This window comes from Oncorhynchus clarkii, chromosome 21, assembly GCF_045791955.1.
Source record: "Oncorhynchus clarkii lewisi isolate Uvic-CL-2024 chromosome 21, UVic_Ocla_1.0, whole genome shotgun sequence".
Lineage (NCBI taxonomy): Eukaryota > Metazoa > Chordata > Actinopteri > Salmoniformes > Salmonidae > Oncorhynchus > Oncorhynchus clarkii.
Window position 1 is genome coordinate 51,824,589 of NC_092167.1, and position 20,000 is coordinate 51,844,588.

At 41.5% G+C, this 20,000-nt stretch overlaps 1 protein-coding gene across 1 annotated transcript in view; it reads left to right on the forward strand.

Moving 5' to 3' along the window:
* Positions 1-7,762: 7,762 nt before the first annotated feature.
* Positions 7,763-20,000, forward strand: part of LOC139379526 (cyclic nucleotide gated channel subunit alpha 1b) — a 19,225-nt gene continuing 6,987 nt past the window's right edge. The window contains exons 1-7 of the mRNA XM_071122345.1: positions 7,763-7,825; positions 8,103-8,168; positions 11,828-11,950; positions 12,239-12,343; positions 14,550-14,656; positions 16,957-17,131; positions 19,728-19,857. Coding sequence (XP_070978446.1) covers positions 7,797-7,825; positions 8,103-8,168; positions 11,828-11,950; positions 12,239-12,343; positions 14,550-14,656; positions 16,957-17,131; positions 19,728-19,857 — 735 coding nt within the window. The 5' untranslated portion in view covers positions 7,763-7,796. The remainder of the gene's footprint in view (positions 7,826-8,102; positions 8,169-11,827; positions 11,951-12,238; positions 12,344-14,549; positions 14,657-16,956; positions 17,132-19,727; positions 19,858-20,000) is intronic.

Below are 20,000 nucleotides of genomic sequence, written 5' to 3' on the forward strand. Positions count from 1 at the left end.
ATATCAACTAGTCCCAGTCCCACTACTCTATCTGAGTATCAACTAGTCCCACTACTCTATCTGAGTATCAACTAGTCCCAGTCCCACTGCTCTATCTGAGTATCAGCTAGTCCCAATACTCTATCTGAGTATCAACTAGTCCCACTACTCTATCTGAGTATCAACTAGTCCCAGTCCCACTACTCTATCTGAGTATCAACTAGTCCCAGTCCCACTACTCTATCTGAGTATCAACTAGTCCCACTACTCTATCTGAGTATCAATTAGTCCCAGTCCCACTACTCTAGCTGAGTATCAACTAGTCCCACTACTCTATCTGATATCAACTAGTCCCAGTCCCACTACTCTAGCTGAGTATCAACTAGTTCCACTACTCTATCTGAGTATCAATTAGTCCCAGTCCCACTACTCTAGCTGAGTATCAACTAGTCCCACTACTCTATCTGATATCAACTAGTCCCAGTCCCACTACTCTAGCTGAGTATCAACTAGTCCCACTACTCTATCTGAGTATCAATTAGTCCCAGTCCCACTACTCTATCTGAGTATCAACTAGTCCCAGAGTATCAACTAGTCCCAGTCCCACTACTCTAGCTGAGTATCAACTAGTTCCACTACTCTATCTGAGTATCAACTAGTCCCACTACTCTATCTGAGTATCAACTAGTCCCACTACTCTATCTGAGTATCAACTAGTCCCACTACTCTATCTGATATCAACTAGTCCCACTACTCTATCTGAGTATCAACTAGTCCCAGTCCCACTACTCTATCTGATATCAACTAGTCCCAGTCCCACTACTCTCTCTGAGTATCAACGAGTCCAACTACTCTATCTGATATCAATTAGACCCACTACTCTATCTGATATCAACTACTCCCAGTCCCACTACTCTATCTGAGTATCAACTGGTCCCACTACTCTATCTGATATCAACTAGTCCCAGTACCACTACTCTATCTGAGTATCAACTAGTCCCACTACTCTATCTGATATCAACTAGACCCACTAGTCTATCTGAGTATCAACTAGACCCACTACTCTATCTGATATCAACTAGTCCCAGTCCCACTACTCTATCTGAGTATCAACTAGTAACACTACTCTATCTGATATCAACTAGTCCCAGTCCCACTACTCTCTCTGAGTATCAACGAGTCCAACTACTCTATCTGATATCAATTAGACCCACTACTCTATCTGATATCAACTACTCCCAGTCCCACTACTCTATCTGAGTATCAACTGGTCCCACTACTCTATCTGATATCAACTAGTCCCAGTCCCACTACTCTATCTGAGTATCAACTAGTCCCACTACTCTATCTGAGTATCAACTAGTCCCAGTCCCACTACTCTATCTGAGTATCAACTAGTCCCACTACTCTATCTGATATCAACTAGACCCACTACTCTATCTGAGTATCAACTAGTCCCACTACTCTATCTGATATCAACTAGACCCACTAGTCTATCTGAGTATCAACTAGTCCCACTACTCTATCTGATATCAACTAGACCCACAACTCTATCTGAGTATCAACTAGTCCCACTACTCTATCTGATATCAACTACTCCCAGTCCCACTACTCTATCTGAGTATCAACTGGTCCCACTACTCTATCTGATATCAACTAGTCCCAGTACCACTACTCTATCTGAGTATCAACTAGTCCCACTACTCTATCTGATATCAACTAGACCCACTAGTCTATCTGAGTATCAACTAGACCCACTAGTCTATCTGATATCAACTAGTCCCAGTCCCACTACTCTATCTGAGTATCAACTAGTAACACTACTCTATCTGATATCAACTAGTCCCAGTCCCACTACTCTCTCTGAGTATCAACGAGTCCAACTACTCTATCTGATATCAATTAGACCCACTACTCTATCTGATATCAACTACTCCCAGTCCCACTACTCTATCTGAGTATCAACTGGTCCCACTACTCTATCTGATATCAACTAGTCCCAGTCCCACTACTCTATCTGAGTATCAACTAGTCCCACTACTCTATCTGAGTATCAACTAGTCCCAGTCCCACTACTCTATCTGAGTATCAACTAGTCCCACTACTCTATCTGATATCAACTAGACCCACTACTCTATCTGAGTATCAACTAGTCCCACTACTCTATCTGATATCAACTAGACCCACTAGTCTATCTGAGTATCAACTAGTCCCACTACTCTATCTGATATCAACTAGACCCACTACTCTATCTGAGTATCAACTAGTCCCACTACTCTATCTGATATCAACTAGACCCACTAGTCTATCTGAGTATCAACTAGACCCACTACTCTATCTGATATCAACTAGTCCCAGTCCCACTACTCTATCTGAGTATCAACTAGTAACACTACTCTATCTGATATCAACTAGTCCCAGTCCCACTACTCTCTCTGAGTATCAACGAGTCCAACTACTCTATCTGATATCAATTAGACCCACTACTCTATCTGATATCAACTACTCCCAGTCCCACTACTCTATCTGAGTATCAACTGGTCCCACTACTCTATCTGATATCAACTAGTCCCAGTCCCACTACTCTATCTGAGTATCACCTAGTCCCACTACTCTATCTGAGTATCAACTAGTCCCAGTCCCACTACTCTATCTGAGTATCAACTAGTCCCACTACTCTATCTGATATCAACTAGACCCACTACTCTATCTGAGTATCAACTAGTCCCACTACTCTATCTGATATCAACTAGACCCACTAGTCTATCTGAGTATCAACTAGTCCCACTACTCTATCTGAGTATCAACTAGTCCCAGACCCACTACTCTAGCTGAGTATCAACTAGTCCCACTACTCTATCTGATATCAACCAGTCCCACTACTCTATCTGATATCAACTAGTCCCACTACTCTATCTGATATCAACTAGTCCCAGTCCCACTACCCTATCTGAGAATCAACTAGTCCCACTACTCTATCTGAGTATCAACTAGTCCCACTACTCTATCTGATATCAACTAGACCCACTACTCTATCTGAGTATCAACTAGTCCCACTACTCTATCTGATATCAACTAGACCCACTAGTCTATCTGAGTATCAACTAGTCCCACTACTCTATCTGAGTATCAACTAGTCCCAGACCCACTACTCTAGCTGAGTATCAACTAGTCCCACTACTCTATCTGATATCAACCAGTCCCACTACTCTATCTGATATCAACTAGTCCCACTACTCTATCTGATATCAACTAGTCCCAGTCCCACTACCCTATCTGAGAATCAACTAGTCCCACTATTCTATCTGATATCAACTAGTCCCACTACTCTATCTGAGTATCAACTAGTCCCAGTCCCACTACTCTATCTGAGTATCAACTAGTCCCACTACTCTATCTGATATCAACTAGACCCACTACTCTATCTGAGTATCAACTAGTCCCACTACTCTATCTGATATCAACTAGACCCACTAGTCTATCTGAGTATCAACTAGACCCACTACTCTATCTGATATCAACTAGTCCCAGTCCCACTACTCTATCTGAGTATCAACTAGTGACACTACTCTATCTGATATCAACTAGTCCCAGTCCCACTACTCTCTCTGAGTATCAACGAGTCCAACTACTCTATCTGATATCAATTAGACCCACTACTCTATCTGATATCAACTACTCCCAGTCCCACTACTCTATCTGAGTATCAACTGGTCCCACTACTCTATCTGAGTATCAACTAGTCCCAGTCCCACTACTCTATCTGAGTGTCAACTAGTCCCACTACTCTATCTGATATCAACTAGACCCACTACTCTATCTGAGTATCAACTAGTCCCACTACTCTATCTGATATCAACTAGTCCGAGTCCCACTACTCTATCTGAGTATCAACTTGACCCACTACTCTATCTGAGTATCAACTAGTCCCACTACTCTATCTGAGTATCAACTTGACCCACTACTCTATCTGATATACACTAGTCCCAGTCCCACTACTCTATCTGAGTATCAACTAGTCCCACTACTCTTTCTGAGTATCAACTAGTCCCAGTCCCACTACTCTATCTGAGTATCAACTAGTCCCAGTCCCACTATTCTGTCTGAGTATCAACTAGTCCCACTATTCTATCTGAGTATCAACTAGTCCCAGTCCCACTACTCTATCTGAGTATCAACTAGTCCCACTACTCTATCTGAGTATCAACTAGTCCCACTACTCTATCTGAGTATCAACTAGTCCCAGTCCCACAACTCTATCTGAGTATCAACTAGTCCCACTACTCTATCTGAGTATCAACTAGTCCCAGTCCCACTACTCTATCTGAGTATCAACTAGTCCCACTATTCTATCTGAGTATCAACTAGTCCCAGTCCCACTACTCTATCTGAGTATCAACTTGACCCACTACTCTATCTGATATCAACTAGTCCCAGTCCCACTACTCTATCTGAGTATCAACTAGTCCCACTACTCTATCTGAGTATCAACTAGTCCCAGTCCCACTACTCTATCTGAGTATCAACTAGTCCCACTACTCTATCTGAGTATCAACTAGTCCCAGTCCCACTACTCTATCTGAGTATCAACTAGTCCCACTACTCTATCTGATATCAACTAGACCCACTACTCTATCTGAGTATCAACTAGTCCCACTACTCTATCTGATATCAACTAGACCCACTAGTCTATCTGAGTATCAACTAGTCCCACTACTCTATCTGAGTATCAACTAGTCCCAGACCCACTACTCTAGCTGAGTATCAACTAGTCCCACTACTCTATCTGATATCAACCAGTCCCACTACTCTATCTGATATCAACTAGTCCCACTACTCTATCTGATATCAACTAGTCCCAGTCCCACTACCCTATCTGAGAATCAACTAGTCCCACTATTCTATCTGATATCAACTAGTCCCACTACTCTATCTGAGTATCAACTAGTCCCAGTCCCACTACTCTATCTGAGTATCAACTAGTCCCACTACTCTATCTGATATCAACTAGACCCACTACTCTATCTGAGTATCAACTAGTCCCACTACTCTATCTGATATCAACTAGACCCACTAGTCTATCTGAGTATCAACTAGACCCACTACTCTATCTGATATCAACTAGTCCCAGTCCCACTACTCTATCTGAGTATCAACTAGTCCCACTACTCTATCTGAGTATCAACTAGTCCCAGTCCCACTACTCTATCTGAGTATCAACTAGTCCCACTACTCTATCTGATATCAACTAGACCCACTACTCTATCTGAGTATCAACTAGTCCCACTACTCTATCTGATATCAACTAGACCCACTAGTCTATCTGAGTATCAACTAGTCCCACTACTCTATCTGAGTATCAACTAGTCCCAGACCCACTACTCTAGCTGAGTATCAACTAGTCCCACTACTCTATCTGATATCAACCAGTCCCACTACTCTATCTGATATCAACTAGTCCCACTACTCTATCTGATATCAACTAGTCCCAGTCCCACTACCCTATCTGAGAATCAACTAGTCCCACTACTCTATCTGAGTATCAACTAGTCCCACTACTCTATCTGATATCAACTAGACCCACTACTCTATCTGAGTATCAACTAGTCCCACTACTCTATCTGATATCAACTAGACCCACTAGTCTATCTGAGTATCAACTAGTCCCACTACTCTATCTGAGTATCAACTAGTCCCAGACCCACTACTCTAGCTGAGTATCAACTAGTCCCACTACTCTATCTGATATCAACCAGTCCCACTACTCTATCTGATATCAACTAGTCCCACTACTCTATCTGATATCAACTAGTCCCAGTCCCACTACCCTATCTGAGAATCAACTAGTCCCACTATTCTATCTGATATCAACTAGTCCCACTACTCTATCTGAGTATCAACTAGTCCCAGTCCCACTACTCTATCTGAGTATCAACTAGTCCCACTACTCTATCTGATATCAACTAGACCCACTACTCTATCTGAGTATCAACTAGTCCCACTACTCTATCTGATATCAACTAGACCCACTAGTCTATCTGAGTATCAACTAGACCCACTACTCTATCTGATATCAACTAGTCCCAGTCCCACTACTCTATCTGAGTATCAACTAGTCCCACTACTCTATCTGAGTATCAACTAGTCCCAGTCCCACTACTCTATCTGAGTATCAACTAGTCCCACTACTCTATCTGATATCAACTAGACCCACTACTCTATCTGAGTATCAACTAGTCCCACTACTCTATCTGATATCAACTAGACCCACTAGTCTATCTGAGTATCAACTAGTCCCACTACTCTATCTGAGTATCAACTAGTCCCAGACCCACTACTCTAGCTGAGTATCAACTAGTCCCACTACTCTATCTGATATCAACCAGTCCCACTACTCTATCTGATATCAACTAGTCCCACTACTCTATCTGATATCAACTAGTCCCAGTCCCACTACCCTATCTGAGAATCAACTAGTCCCACTATTCTATCTGATATCAACTAGTCCCACTACTCTATCTGAGTATCAACTAGTCCCAGTCCCACTACTCTATCTGAGTATCAACTAGTCCCACTACTCTATCTGATATCAACTAGACCCACTACTCTATCTGAGTATCAACTAGTCCCACTACTCTATCTGATATCAACTAGACCCACTAGTCTATCTGAGTATCAACTAGACCCACTACTCTATCTGATATCAACTAGTCCCAGTCCCACTACTCTCTCTGAGTATCAACGAGTCCAACTACTCTATCTGATATCAATTAGACCCACTACTCTATCTGATATCAACTACTCCCAGTCCCACTACTCTATCTGAGTATCAACTGGTCCCACTACTCTATCTGAGTATCAACTAGTCCCAGTCCCACTACTCTATCTGAGTGTCAACTAGTCCCACTACTCTATCTGATATCAACTAGACCCACTACTCTATCTGAGTATCAACTAGTCCCACTACTCTATCTGATATCAACTAGTCCGAGTCCCACTACTCTATCTGAGTATCAACTTGACCCACTACTCTATCTGAGTATCAACTAGTCCCACTACTCTATCTGAGTATCAACTTGACCCACTACTCTATCTGATATCAACTAGTCCCAGTCCCACTACTCTATCTGAGTATCAACTAGTCCCAGTCCCACTATTCTGTCTGAGTATCAACTAGTCCCACTATTCTATCTGAGTATCAACTAGTCCCAGTCCCACTACTCTATCTGAGTATCAACTAGTCCCAGTCCCACTATTCTATCTGAGTATCAACTAGTCCCACTACTCTATCTGAGTATCAACTAGTCCCAGTCCCACTACTCTATCTGAGTATCAACTAGTCCCAGTCCCACTACTCTATCTGAGTATCAACTAGTCCCACTACTCTATCTGAGTATCAACTAGTCCCAGTCCCACTACTCTATCTGAGTATCAACTAGTCCCACTACTCTATCTGAGTATCAACTAGTCCTAGTCCATCTACTCTATCTGAGATAGGGCTGTTACTTCTGACCTCACAGGAAACCAAAAGGAAGAACTTCCTGCGATGTCAGTGAAGGTGACCCCTGTGACCCCTGCTGGCCCCGCCCACCCCCAGCCCTGCTCTCCGCCACTCATCGTTCTGCAGGATATGGAGGTGGAGACAGAGGAGAGGGGCGAGGTACACAGGTAAGGACCCATAGACCATATAACCTTGAACTTTAGAACCTAGAACATAGAACTTTAGAACATTGAACATAGAACCTAGAACTGACTTCTGATATTATGATCTCTCATCCAGGTGTTTAAGGAGCTCCGTTGTGCAGGTTCCATTCAACATGAACAACAGCAACAGCAACGAGGAAGAGTAAGAACACACACAGACCCAAATATGGACGATAACGTACTTTGCGACCCTAGTCCTGAAGTCTACAAAAGGGATACTGCTTCTTGTTCTAATTTACTCAGAGTCAGATGAACTCATGGGTACTGTTTGTATATAGATATAAATGCAGTATGAGGGAAGTTAGCGGTTGTTTTGCTAAGCCAATGCTATCTAGTGTTAGAGCAGTGACTGTAAGTCTACTGGTAGGGTAACATAACAGTATGACATCAACAGTAATCGTGCCTCTGATCTTTCCTAGGGAACAGAAGAAGAAGACAAGTAAAAAGGAGAGGAAAGAGAAAAAGGAGAGGAAAGAGAAAAAGGAGTAAGGACCAGACAGATCTCATGACAGAACAATCTCACCTGTAGTTTCCAGACAGATCTCATGACAGAACAATCTCACCTGTAGTTTCCAGACAGATCTCATGACAGAACAATCTCACCTGTAGTTTCCAGACAGATCTCATGACAGAACAATCTCACCTGTAGTTTCCAGACAGATCTCATGACAGAACAATCTCACCTGTAGTTTCCAGACAGATCTCATGACAGAACAATCTCACCTCTAGTTTCCAGAACAATCTCACCTCTAGTTTCCAGACTGATCTCACCTCTAGTTTCCAGACAGATCTCACCTGTAGTTTCCAGACTGATCTCATGACAGAACAATCTCACCTGTAGTTTCCAGACAGATCTCATGACAGAACAATCTCACCTCTAGTTTCCAGAACAATCTCACCTCTAGTTTCCAGAACAATCTCACCTCTAGTTTCCAGACAGATCTCATGACAGAACAATCTCACCTCTAGTTTCCAGAACAATCTCACCTCTAGTTTCCAGACTGATCTCACCTCTAGTTTCCAGACAGATCTCACCTGTAGTTTCCAGACTGATCTCATGACAGAACAATCTCACCTGTAGTTTCCAGACAGATCTCATGACAGAACAATCTCACCTCTAGTTTCCAGACAGATCTCATGACAGAACAATCTCACCTGTAGTTTCCAGAACAATCTCACCTCTAGTTTCCAGACTGATCTCACCTCTAGTTTCCAGACAGATCTCACCTGTAGTTTCCAGACAGATCTCATGACAGAACAATCTCACCTGTAGTTTCCAGACAGATCTCATGACAGAACAATCTCACCTGTAGTTTCCAGACAGATCTCATGACAGAACAATCTCACCTGTAGTTTCCAGACAGATCTCATGACAGAACAATCTCACCTGTAGTTTCCAGACAGATCTCATGACAGAACAATCTCACCTGTAGTTTCCAGACAGATCTCATGACAGAACAATCTCACCTGTAGTTTCCAGAACAATCTCACCTCTAGTTTCCAGACTGATCTCACCTCTAGTTTCCAGACAGATCTCACCTGTAGTTTCCAGACAGATCTCATGACAGAACAATCTCACCTGTAGTTTCCAGACAGATCTCATGACAGAACAATCTCACCTGTAGTTTCCAGACAGATCTCATGACAGAACAATCTCACCTGTAGTTTCCAGACAGATCTCATGACAGAACAATCTCACCTGTAGTTTCCAGACAGATCTCATGACAGAACAATCTCACCTGTAGTTTCCAGACAGATCTCATGACAGAACAATCTCACCTGTAGTTTCCAGAACAATCTCACCTGTAGTTTCCAGACTGATCTCATGACAGAACAATCTCACCTATAGTTTCCAGACAGATCTCATGACAGAACAATCTCACCTGTAGTTTCCAGACAGATCTCATGACAGAACAATCTCACCTGTAGTTTCCAGACAGATCTCATGACAGAACAATCTCACCTGTAGTTTCCAGACAGATCTCATGACAGAACAAGCTCACCTGTAGTTTCCAGAACAATCTCACCTGTAGTTTCCAGACTGATCTCATGACAGAACAATCTCACCTGTAGTTTCCAGAACAATCTCACCTGTAGTTTCCAGACAGATCTCATGACAGAACAATCTCACCTGTAGTTTCCAGAACAATCTCACCTGTAGTTTCCAGACTGATCTCATGACAGAACAATCTCACCTGTAGTTTCCAGAACAATCTCACCTGTAGTTTCCAGACAGATCTCATGACAGAACAATCTCACCTCTAGTTTCCAGACAGATCTCATGACAGAACAATCTCACCTGTAGTTTCCAGACTGATCTCATGACAGAACAATCTCACCTGTGGTTTCCAGAACAATCTCACCTGTAGTTTCCAGACAGATCTCATGACAGAACAATCTCACCTCTAGTTTCCAGACTGATCTCATAACAGAACATCTAGTTTCCAGACTGATCTCATTACAGCACCTCTACTTTCCAGACTGATCTCATTACAGAACCTCTAGTTTCCAGACTGATCTCATTACAGAACCTCTAGTTTCCAGACAGATCTCATGACAGAACCTCTAGTTTCCCAAATGGCACGCTACTCCCTTTATAGTGCACTATAAAGGGGTCTATAGGGGTAGTGCACTACTTTAGACTAGTTTCCAGAACAATCTCACCTCTAGTTTCCAGACTGATCTCATTACAGAACCTCTAGTTCCAGACTGAACTCATAACAGAACCTCTAGTTTCCAGACTGATCCCATAACAGAACCTCTAGTTTCCAGACAGATTTCATGACAGAACCTCTAGTTTCCAGACTGATCTCATTATAGAACCTCTAGTTTCCAGACTGATCTCATTACAGAACCTCTAGTTTCCAGACTGATCTCATAACAGAACCTCTAGTTTCCAGACAGATTTCATTACAGAACCTCTAGTTTCCAGACAGATTTCATTACAGAACCTTTAGTTTCCAGACTGATCTCATAACAGAACCTCTGGTTTCCAGACTGATCTCATAACAGAACCTCTAGTTTCCAGACTGATCTCATAACAGAACCTCTAGTTTCCAGACTGTTCTCATAACAGAACCTCTAGTTTCCAGACTGATCTCATAACAGAACCTCTGGTTTCCAGACTGATCTCATAACAGAACCTCTAGTTTCCAGACAGATTTCATGACAGAACCTCTAGTTTCCAGACTGATCTCATAACAGAACCTCTAGTTTCCAGACAGATTTCATGACAGAACCTCTAGTTTCCAGACTGATCTCATAACAGAACCTCTAGTTTCCAGACAGATTTCATTACAGAACCTCTGGTTTCCAGACTGATCTCATAACAGAACCTCTAGTTTCCAGACTGATCTCATAACAGAATCTCTAGTTTCCAGACAGATTTCATAACAGAACCTCTAGTTTCCAGACAGATTTCATAACATAAACTCTAGTTTCCAGACTGATTTCATTACAGAACCTCTAGTTTCCAGACTGATCTCATAACAGAACCTCTAGTTTCCAGACTGATTTCATTACAGAACCTCTAGTTTCCAGACTGATCTCATAACAGAACCTCTAGTTTCCAGACTGATTTCATTACAGAACCTCTAGTTTCCAGACTGATCTCATTACAGAACCTCTAGTTTCCAGACTGATCTCATTACAGAACCTCTAGTTTCCAGACTGATCTCATTACAGAACCTCTAGTTTCCAGACTGATCTCATTACAGAACCTCTAGTTTCCAGACTGATCTCATAACAGACCTCTAGTTTCCAGACTGATCTCATTACAGAACCTCTAGTTTCCAGACTGATCTCATTACAGAACCTCTAGTTTCCAGACTGATCTCATTACAGAACCTCTAGTTTCCAGACAGATCTCATGACAGAACCTCTAGTTTCCAGACTGATCTCATTACAGAACAATCTCACCTGTAGTTTCCAGACTGATCTCATTACAGAACCTCTAGTTTCCAGACAGATCTCATGACAGAACCTCTAGTTTCCCAAATGGCACGCTACTCCCTTTATAGTGCACTATAAAGGGGTCTATGAGGGTAGTGCACTACTTTAGACTAGGGCCCATAGCTTAGTGCACTATATAGGTCCAAATTGGGCCTCATCCTGTGACATCCACTCATCCTCCATTTTTATCAAGGAAAGAAAAACAGGAGAAAAGGGAGAGAAAGGAACAGAAGAAGAAGGAGAAAGAGGAGAAGGAGTTGAAGGAGAAAGAGGAGAAGGAGAAGAAGGAGAAAGAGGAGAAGGCCAAAGCTGAAGCGTAAGTGTCTTCATAAAGCCCCAGCTGGGTTTTTATAAAGTTGACTGCGGTACAAAATCAGAACCCAAAAGATCTGATTCCATGTGTTTACACATTGACACAACAACAAAAAACAGATATGCCCAATACAAAGTAATTGGGGTGGCTGTGTAAACTAAGCTTTCTTTTTAAAATGGTATAACCCTTATACACCCTGTATGTGCTGTATAACCCTGGTCTCTCTCCCTCGGGCCTAAAGAGAATGCCTTGTCTATTTTTCCCTGTGTGTGTGTGTGTGTGTGTTGCCAGGCCTAAAGAGATCACGGTGATAGACCCAGCAGGTAACATGTATTATAACTGGCTCCTTGTCATCACCATTCCTGTAATGTACAACTGGACCCTCATCATAGCCAGGTAACTAACACACTGATTGGCTAATTTGTTGATTGATTGGTTGGCTGATTGGGTGTTTGATTGGTTGATTGATTGTGTGGTTGATTGATTGGGTGGTTGATTGATTGGGTGGTTGATTGATTGGGTGGTTGATTGATTGGGTGGTTGATTGATTGGGTGGTTGATTGGTTGGGTGGTTGATTGGGTGGTTGGTTGTTTGGGTGGTTGATTGGGTGGTTGATTGGTTGGGTGGTTGATTGATTGGTTGGGTGGTTGATTGGTTGGGTGGTTGATTGGTTGACTGACTGGTTGGTTGGTTGACTGATTGATTGATTGACTGATTGATTGACTGGTTGGTTGGTTGATTGATTGACTGGTTGGTTGGTTGATTGATTGACTGGTTGACTGGTTGGTTGGTTGGTTGGTTGATTGTGTGATTGATTGACTGATTGGGTGGTTGATTGATTGATTGGGTGGTTGATTGATTGATTGATTGTGTGGTTGATTGATTGGGTGGTTGATTGATTGGGTGGTTGATTGGTTGGGTGGTTGATTGGGTGGTTGATTGGTTGATTGGTTGATTGGTTGGGTGGTTGAATGATTGGGTGGTTGATTGATTGGGTGGTTGGTTGTTTGGTTGGTTGATTGGGTGGTTGATTGGTTGGGTGGTTGATTGATTGGTTGGGTGGTTGATTGGTTGGGTGGTTGATTGGTTGACTGACTGGTTGGTTGGTTGGTTGACTGATTGATTGATTGACTGATTGATTGACTGGTTGGTTGATTGGTTGATTGATTGACTGGTTGGTTGACTGGTTGGTTGGTTTATTGTGTGATTGATTGACTGATTGGGTGATTGATTGATTGATTGATTGACTGATTGGGTGGTTGATTGGTTGATTGATTGTGTGGTTGATTGATTGGGTGGTTGATTGATTGGGTGGTTGATTGGTTGGGTGGTTGATTGGGTGGTTGGTTGTTTGGGTGGTTGATTGGGTGGTTGATTGGTTGGGTGGTTGATTGATTGGTTGGGTGGTTGATTGGTTGGGTGGTTGATTGGTTGACTGACTGGTTGGTTGGTTGACTGATTGATTGATTGACTGGTTGGTTGACTGGTTGGTTGGTTGGTTGATTATGTGATTGATTGACTGATTGGGTGATTGATTGATTGATTGACTGATTGGGTGGTTGATTGATTGATTGATTGTGTGGTTGATTGATTGGGTGGTTGATTGATTGGGTGGTTGATTGGTTGGGTGGTTGATTGATTGGGTGGTTGGTTGTTTGGGTGGTTGATTGGGTGGTTGATTGGTTGGGTGGTTGATTGATTGGGTGGTTGATTGGTTGGGTGGTTGATTGGGTGGTTGGTTGTTTGGGTGGTTGATTGGGTGGTTGATTGGTTGGGTGGTTGATTGATTGGTTGGGTGGTTGATTGGTTGGGTGGTTGACTGATTGATTGATTGACTGATTGATTGACTGGTTGGTTGGTTGATTGATTGACTGGTTGGTTGATTGGTTGATTGATTGACTGGTTGGTTGGTTTATTGTGTGATTGATTGACTGATTGGGTGATTGATTGATTGATTGATTGATTGACTGATTGGGTGGTTGATTGATTGATTGGGTGGTTGATTGGTTGATTGATTGTGTGGTTGATTGATTGGGTGGTTGATTGATTGGGTGGTTGATTGGTTGGGTGGTTGATTGGTTGGGTGGTTGATTGGGTGGTTGGTTGTTTGGGTGGTTGATTGGGTGGTTGATTGGTTGGGTGGTTGATTGATTGGTTGGGTGGTTGATTGGTTGGGTGGTTGATTGGTTGACTGACTGGTTGGTTGGTTGACTGATTGATTGATTGACTGATTGATTGACTGGTTGGTTGGTTGATTGATTGACTGGTGGTTGGTTGATTGACTGAATGGTTGGTTGACTGGTTGGTTGGTTGGTTGATTGTGTGATTGATTGACTGATTGGGTGATTGATTGATTGATTGACTGATTGGGTGGTTGATTGATTGATTGGGTGGTTGATTGATTGATTGATTGACTGATTGGGTGGTTGATTAACACTTCCAAGGACATTCTGACTGTGTGTGTGTGTGTGTGTGTGTGTGTGTGTGTGTGTGTGTGTGTGTGTGTGTGTGTGTGTGTGTGTGTGCGTGCGTGCGTGCGTGCGTGCGTGCGTGCGTGCGTGCGTGCGTGCGTGCGTGCGTGTGTGTGTGTGTGTGTGTCAGGGCCAGTTTTGAGGAGCTCCAGACAGACTTTCTGATCTACTGGTTCATCATAGACTGTGTCTCTGATGTGGTCTACCTGGCAGATATGGTGTTCAGGACCAGGACAGGTAAGAACCTGAACCCTAACCCTGACCCTGACCCTAACCCCTAACCCTAACCCTAACCCTAACCCTAACCCCTAACCTCAAACCTAACCCCTAACCCTAACCCTAAACCTGACCCCTAACCCTAACCCTAACCCCTAACCCTAACCCTAACCCCAACCCCTGACCCTAACCCTAACCCCAAACCACTAACCCCTAACCCGAACCCCAAACCCTTAACCCTAACCCTAACCCTAACCCTAACCCCAAACCCCTAACCCTAACCCTAACCCTAACCCTAACCCCAAACCCCTAACCCGAACCCTAACCCTAACCCCAAACCCCTAACCCTAACCCTTACCCTAATCCTAACCCCTAACCCAAAACCCTAACCCTAACCCCTAACCCCCCTAACCCTAACTCTAACCCTAACCCCCCTAAATCTAACCCTAACCCCCCTAACCCCCTAACCCTAACTCCCTTAACCCTAACCCCTAACCCTAACTCCCCTAGCCCTAACCCAGATATACAGATATACTTTTGATACCAGGTGGTATTGAACACCCTACTGAAAGGCTCCCGGTTAACCAGCTGTACTTTTGATACCAGGTGGTGTTGAACGACCTAATGAAAGGCTCCCTGTTAACCAACTATACTTTTGATACCAGGTGGTGTTAAACACCCTAATGAAAGGCTCCCGGTTAACCAGCTGTACTTTTGATACCAGGTGGTGTTGAACACCCTAATGAAAGGCTCCCTGTTAACCAGCTGTACTTTTGATACCAGGTGGTGTTGAACACCCCAATGAAAGGCTCCCTGTTAACCAGCTATACTTTTGATACCAGGTGGTGTTGAACGACCTAATGAAAGGCTCCCTGTTAACCAGATATATATTTGATACCAGGTGGTATTGAACACCCTACTGAAAGTCTCCCTGTTAACCCGCTGTACTTTTGATACCAGGTGGTGTTTAACACCCTAATGAAAGGCTCCCTGTTAACCAGCTGTACTTTTGATACCAGGTGGTGTTGAACACCCCAATGAAAGGCTCCCTGTTAACCAGATATACTTTTGATACCAAGTGGTGTTGAACGACCTAATGAAAGGCTCCTTGTTAACCAGCTGTACTTTTGATACCAGGTGGTGTTGAACGACCTAATGAAAGGCTCTCTGTTAACCAGATAAACTTTTGATACCAGGTGGTATTGAACACCCTACTGAAAGGTTCCCTGTTAACCAGCTGTACTTTTGATACCAGGTGGCGTTGAACACCCTAATAAAAGGCTCCCTGTTAACCAGCTGTACTTTTGATACCAGGTGGTGTTGAACACCCTACTGAAAGGCTCCCTGTTAACCAGCTATACTTTTGATACCAGGTGTTGTTGAACGGCCTAATGAAAGGCTCCATGTTAACCAGATATACTTTTGATACCAGGTGGTGTTGAACACCCTAATGAAAGGCTCCCTGTTAACCAGCTGTACTTTTGATACCAGGTGGTGTTGAACACCCTAATGAAAGGCTCCCTGTTAACCAGCTGTACTTTTGATACCAGGTGGTGTTGAACACCCTAATGAAAGGCTCCCGGTTAACCAGCTATACTGTTGATACCAGGTGGTGTTGAACGGCCTAATGAATATACTTGGAATACTTGGAACAGGGTCTGTTGGTAAGGTCTGTCCCTGTGTGTAGGTTACCTGGAACAGGGTCTGTTGGTAAGGTCTGTCCCTGTGTGTAGGTTACCTGGAACAGGGTCTGTTGGTAAGGTCTGTCCCTGTGTGTAGGTTACCTGGAACAGGGTCTGTTGGTAAGGTCTGTCCCTGTGTGTAGGTTACCTGGAACAGGGTCTGTTGGTAAGGTCTGTCCCTGTGTGTAGGTTACCTGGAACAGGGTCTGTTGGTAAGGTCTGTCCCTGTGTGTAGGTTACCTGGAACAGGGTCTGTTGGTAAGGTCTGTCCCTGTGTGTAGGTTACCTGGAACAGGGTCTGTTGGTAAGGTCTGTAGGTTCACTGGAACATGGTCTGTTGGTGAAGTCTGTCCCTGTGTGTAGGTTACCTGGAACAGGGTCTGTTGGTAAGGTCTGTCCCTGTGTGTAGGTTACCTGGAACAGGGTCTGTTGGTAAGGTCTGTCCCTGTGTGTAGGTTACCTGGAACAGGGTCTGTTGGTAAGGTCTGTCCCTGTGTGTAGGTTACCTGGAACAGGGTCTGTTGGTAAGGTCTGTTCCTATGTGTAGGTTACCTGGAACAGGGTCTGTTGGTAAGGTCTGTCCCTGTGTGTAGGTTACCTGGAACAGGGTCTGTTGGTAAGGTCTGTCCCTGTGTGTAGGTTACCTGGAACAGGGTCTGTTGGTGAAGGATCAGAAGAAGCTGATAGATCGCTACATAAACAGTCTCCAGTACAAACTAGACCTGATCTCCATGATCCCTACTGACATCTTCTATGTGTACTTCGGACTCAACTACCCCGAGATACGACTCAACAAGCTGTTCAGAATCAACAGGTGAGTCAACTAGAGATATGACTCAACAAGCTGTTCAGAATCAACAGGTGAGTCAACTAGAGATATGACTCAACAAGCTGTTCAGAATCAACAGGTGAGTCAACTAGAGATATGACTCAACAAGCTGTTCAGAATCAACAGGTGAGTCAACTAGAGATATGAATGCATCATTCATTCATGTCTCACTAGGTTATCACTAGGACGTTCGTACATCTTGATATTTCATCAGACGCTCCTACCCAGAGAGACAGTTAGTGCATTCATCAGTTAGTGCATATCATACTCTACTATACTGTATTCTATTATACTACATTCTATTCTACTGTATCATACTCTACTATACTGTATTATATTATACTACATTCTATTCTACTGTACTCTACTGTACTTTATCATACTCTACTATACTGTATTATATTATACTCTGTTCTATTTTACTTTATTCTACTGCATTCTACTCTACTTTATTCTACTGTATTCTACTCTACTTTATTCTACTTTATTCTACTCTACTTTATTCTACTTTATTCTACTTGATTCTACTCTACCTTATTCTACTTTATTCTACTCTACTTTATTCAACTTTATTCTACTTGATTCTACACTACTTTATTCTACTTTATTCTACTCTACTTTATTCTACTTTATTCTACTCTACTTTATTCTACTTGATTCTACTCTACTTTATTATATTCTACTCTACTTTACTTTATTCTACTCTACTTTATTCTACTTGATTCTACTCTACTTTATTATATTCTACTCTACTTTACTATATTCTACTCTACTTTATTATATTCTACTCTACTTTATTATATTCTACTCGACTGTATTATATTATACTCTACTTTATTATGCTCTACTTTACTCTACTTTATTATATTCTACTCTACTTTATTATATTCTACTCTACTTTATTCTATTCTACTCTACTTTATTATATTCTACTCTACTTTATTATATTCTACTCTACTTTATTATATTCTACTCTACTGTATTATATTCTACTCTACTTTATTATGCTCTACTTTACTCTACTTTATTATATTCTACTCTACTTTATTATGCTCTACTTTACTCTACTTTATTATATTCTACTCTACTTTATTATGCTCTACTTTACTCTACTTTATTATATTCTACTCTACTTTATTATATTCTACTCTACTTTATTATATTCTACTCTACTTTATTATATTCTACTCTACTTTATTATATTCTACTCTACTTTACTATATTCTACTCTACTTTATTATATTCTACTCTACTTTATTATATTCTACTCTACTGTATTATATTCTACTCTACTGTATTATATTATACTCTACTTTATTATGCTCTACTTTACTTTACTTTATTATATTCTACTCTACTTTATTATATTCTACTCTACTTTACTATATTCTACTCTACTTTATTATATTCTACTCTACTTTATTCTATTCTACTCTACTTTATTATATTCTACTCTACTTTATTATATTCTACTCTACTTTATTATATTCTACTCTACTTTATTATATTCTACTCTACTTTATTCTATGCTACTCTACTTTATTCTAATTTACTCTACTTTATTATGCTCTACTTTACTCTACTTTATTATATTCTACTCTACTTTATTATATTCTACTCTACTGTACTATATTATACTCTACTTTATTATGCTCTACTTTACTCTACTTTATTATATTCTACTCTACTTTATTATGCTCTACTTTACTTTATTCTAATCTACCTTACTTTATTCTACTTGAATCTACTCTACTCTATTCTACTTTATTTTACTCTACATTATTGTACTTGATTCTACTCTACCTTTTTCTACTTTATTCTCCTCTACTTTAATCTAATCTACTTTATTCTACTTTATTCTACTTGATTCTACGCTACTTTATTCTACTTTATTCTACTCTACTTTATTCTACTTTATTCTACTCTACTTTATTCTACTCTACTTCATTTTACTTTATCCTACTTGAATCTACTCTACTTTATTCTACTTTATTCTACTCTACTTTATTCTACTCTACTCTATTCTACTTTATTCTACTCTACTTTATTCTACTTTATTCTGCTTGATACTACTCTACCTTATTCTACTTTATTCTACTCTACTCTATTCTACTTGAATCTACTCTACTTTATTCTACTTTATTCTACTCTACTTTATTCGACTCTACTTTATTCTACTCTACTTTACTCTATTCTAATCTACCTTACTTTATTCTACTCTACTTTATTCTACGTTATTATACTTTATTCTTCTCTACTTAATTCTACTTTATTCTACTTTATTCTACTTTATTCTACTCTACTTTAATCTACTTTATTCTACTGTGTTTTACTCTACTTTATTCTACTCTACTTTATTCTACTTTTTCTACTTGACTTAATTCTACTCTACTTTACTTTACTTTAATCTACTCCACTTTATTTTCTATGTTATCACCAGGATGGTGGAGTTCTTTCAGAGGACAGAGACTAGGACCAACTTCCCCAACGTTCTGCGTATCTCCATCCCTCCCTTGTGCCCTCTCTCTCTCTACCTCCATCGATCCATTCATCCCTCGATCTCTCTCTATGTTATCACCAGGATGTTGGAGTTCTTTCAGAGGACAGAGACTAGGACCAACTTCCCCAACGTTCTGCGTATCTCCAACCTCGTCATGTACATCGTCATCATCATACACTGGAACGCTTGTCTCTACTACTCTTTCTCCAAGGTACACACACACACACACACACACACACACACACACGCACACGCACACGCACACGCACACGCACACGCACACGCACACACACACACACACTCACACACACACACACACACACACACACACACACACACACACACACACACACA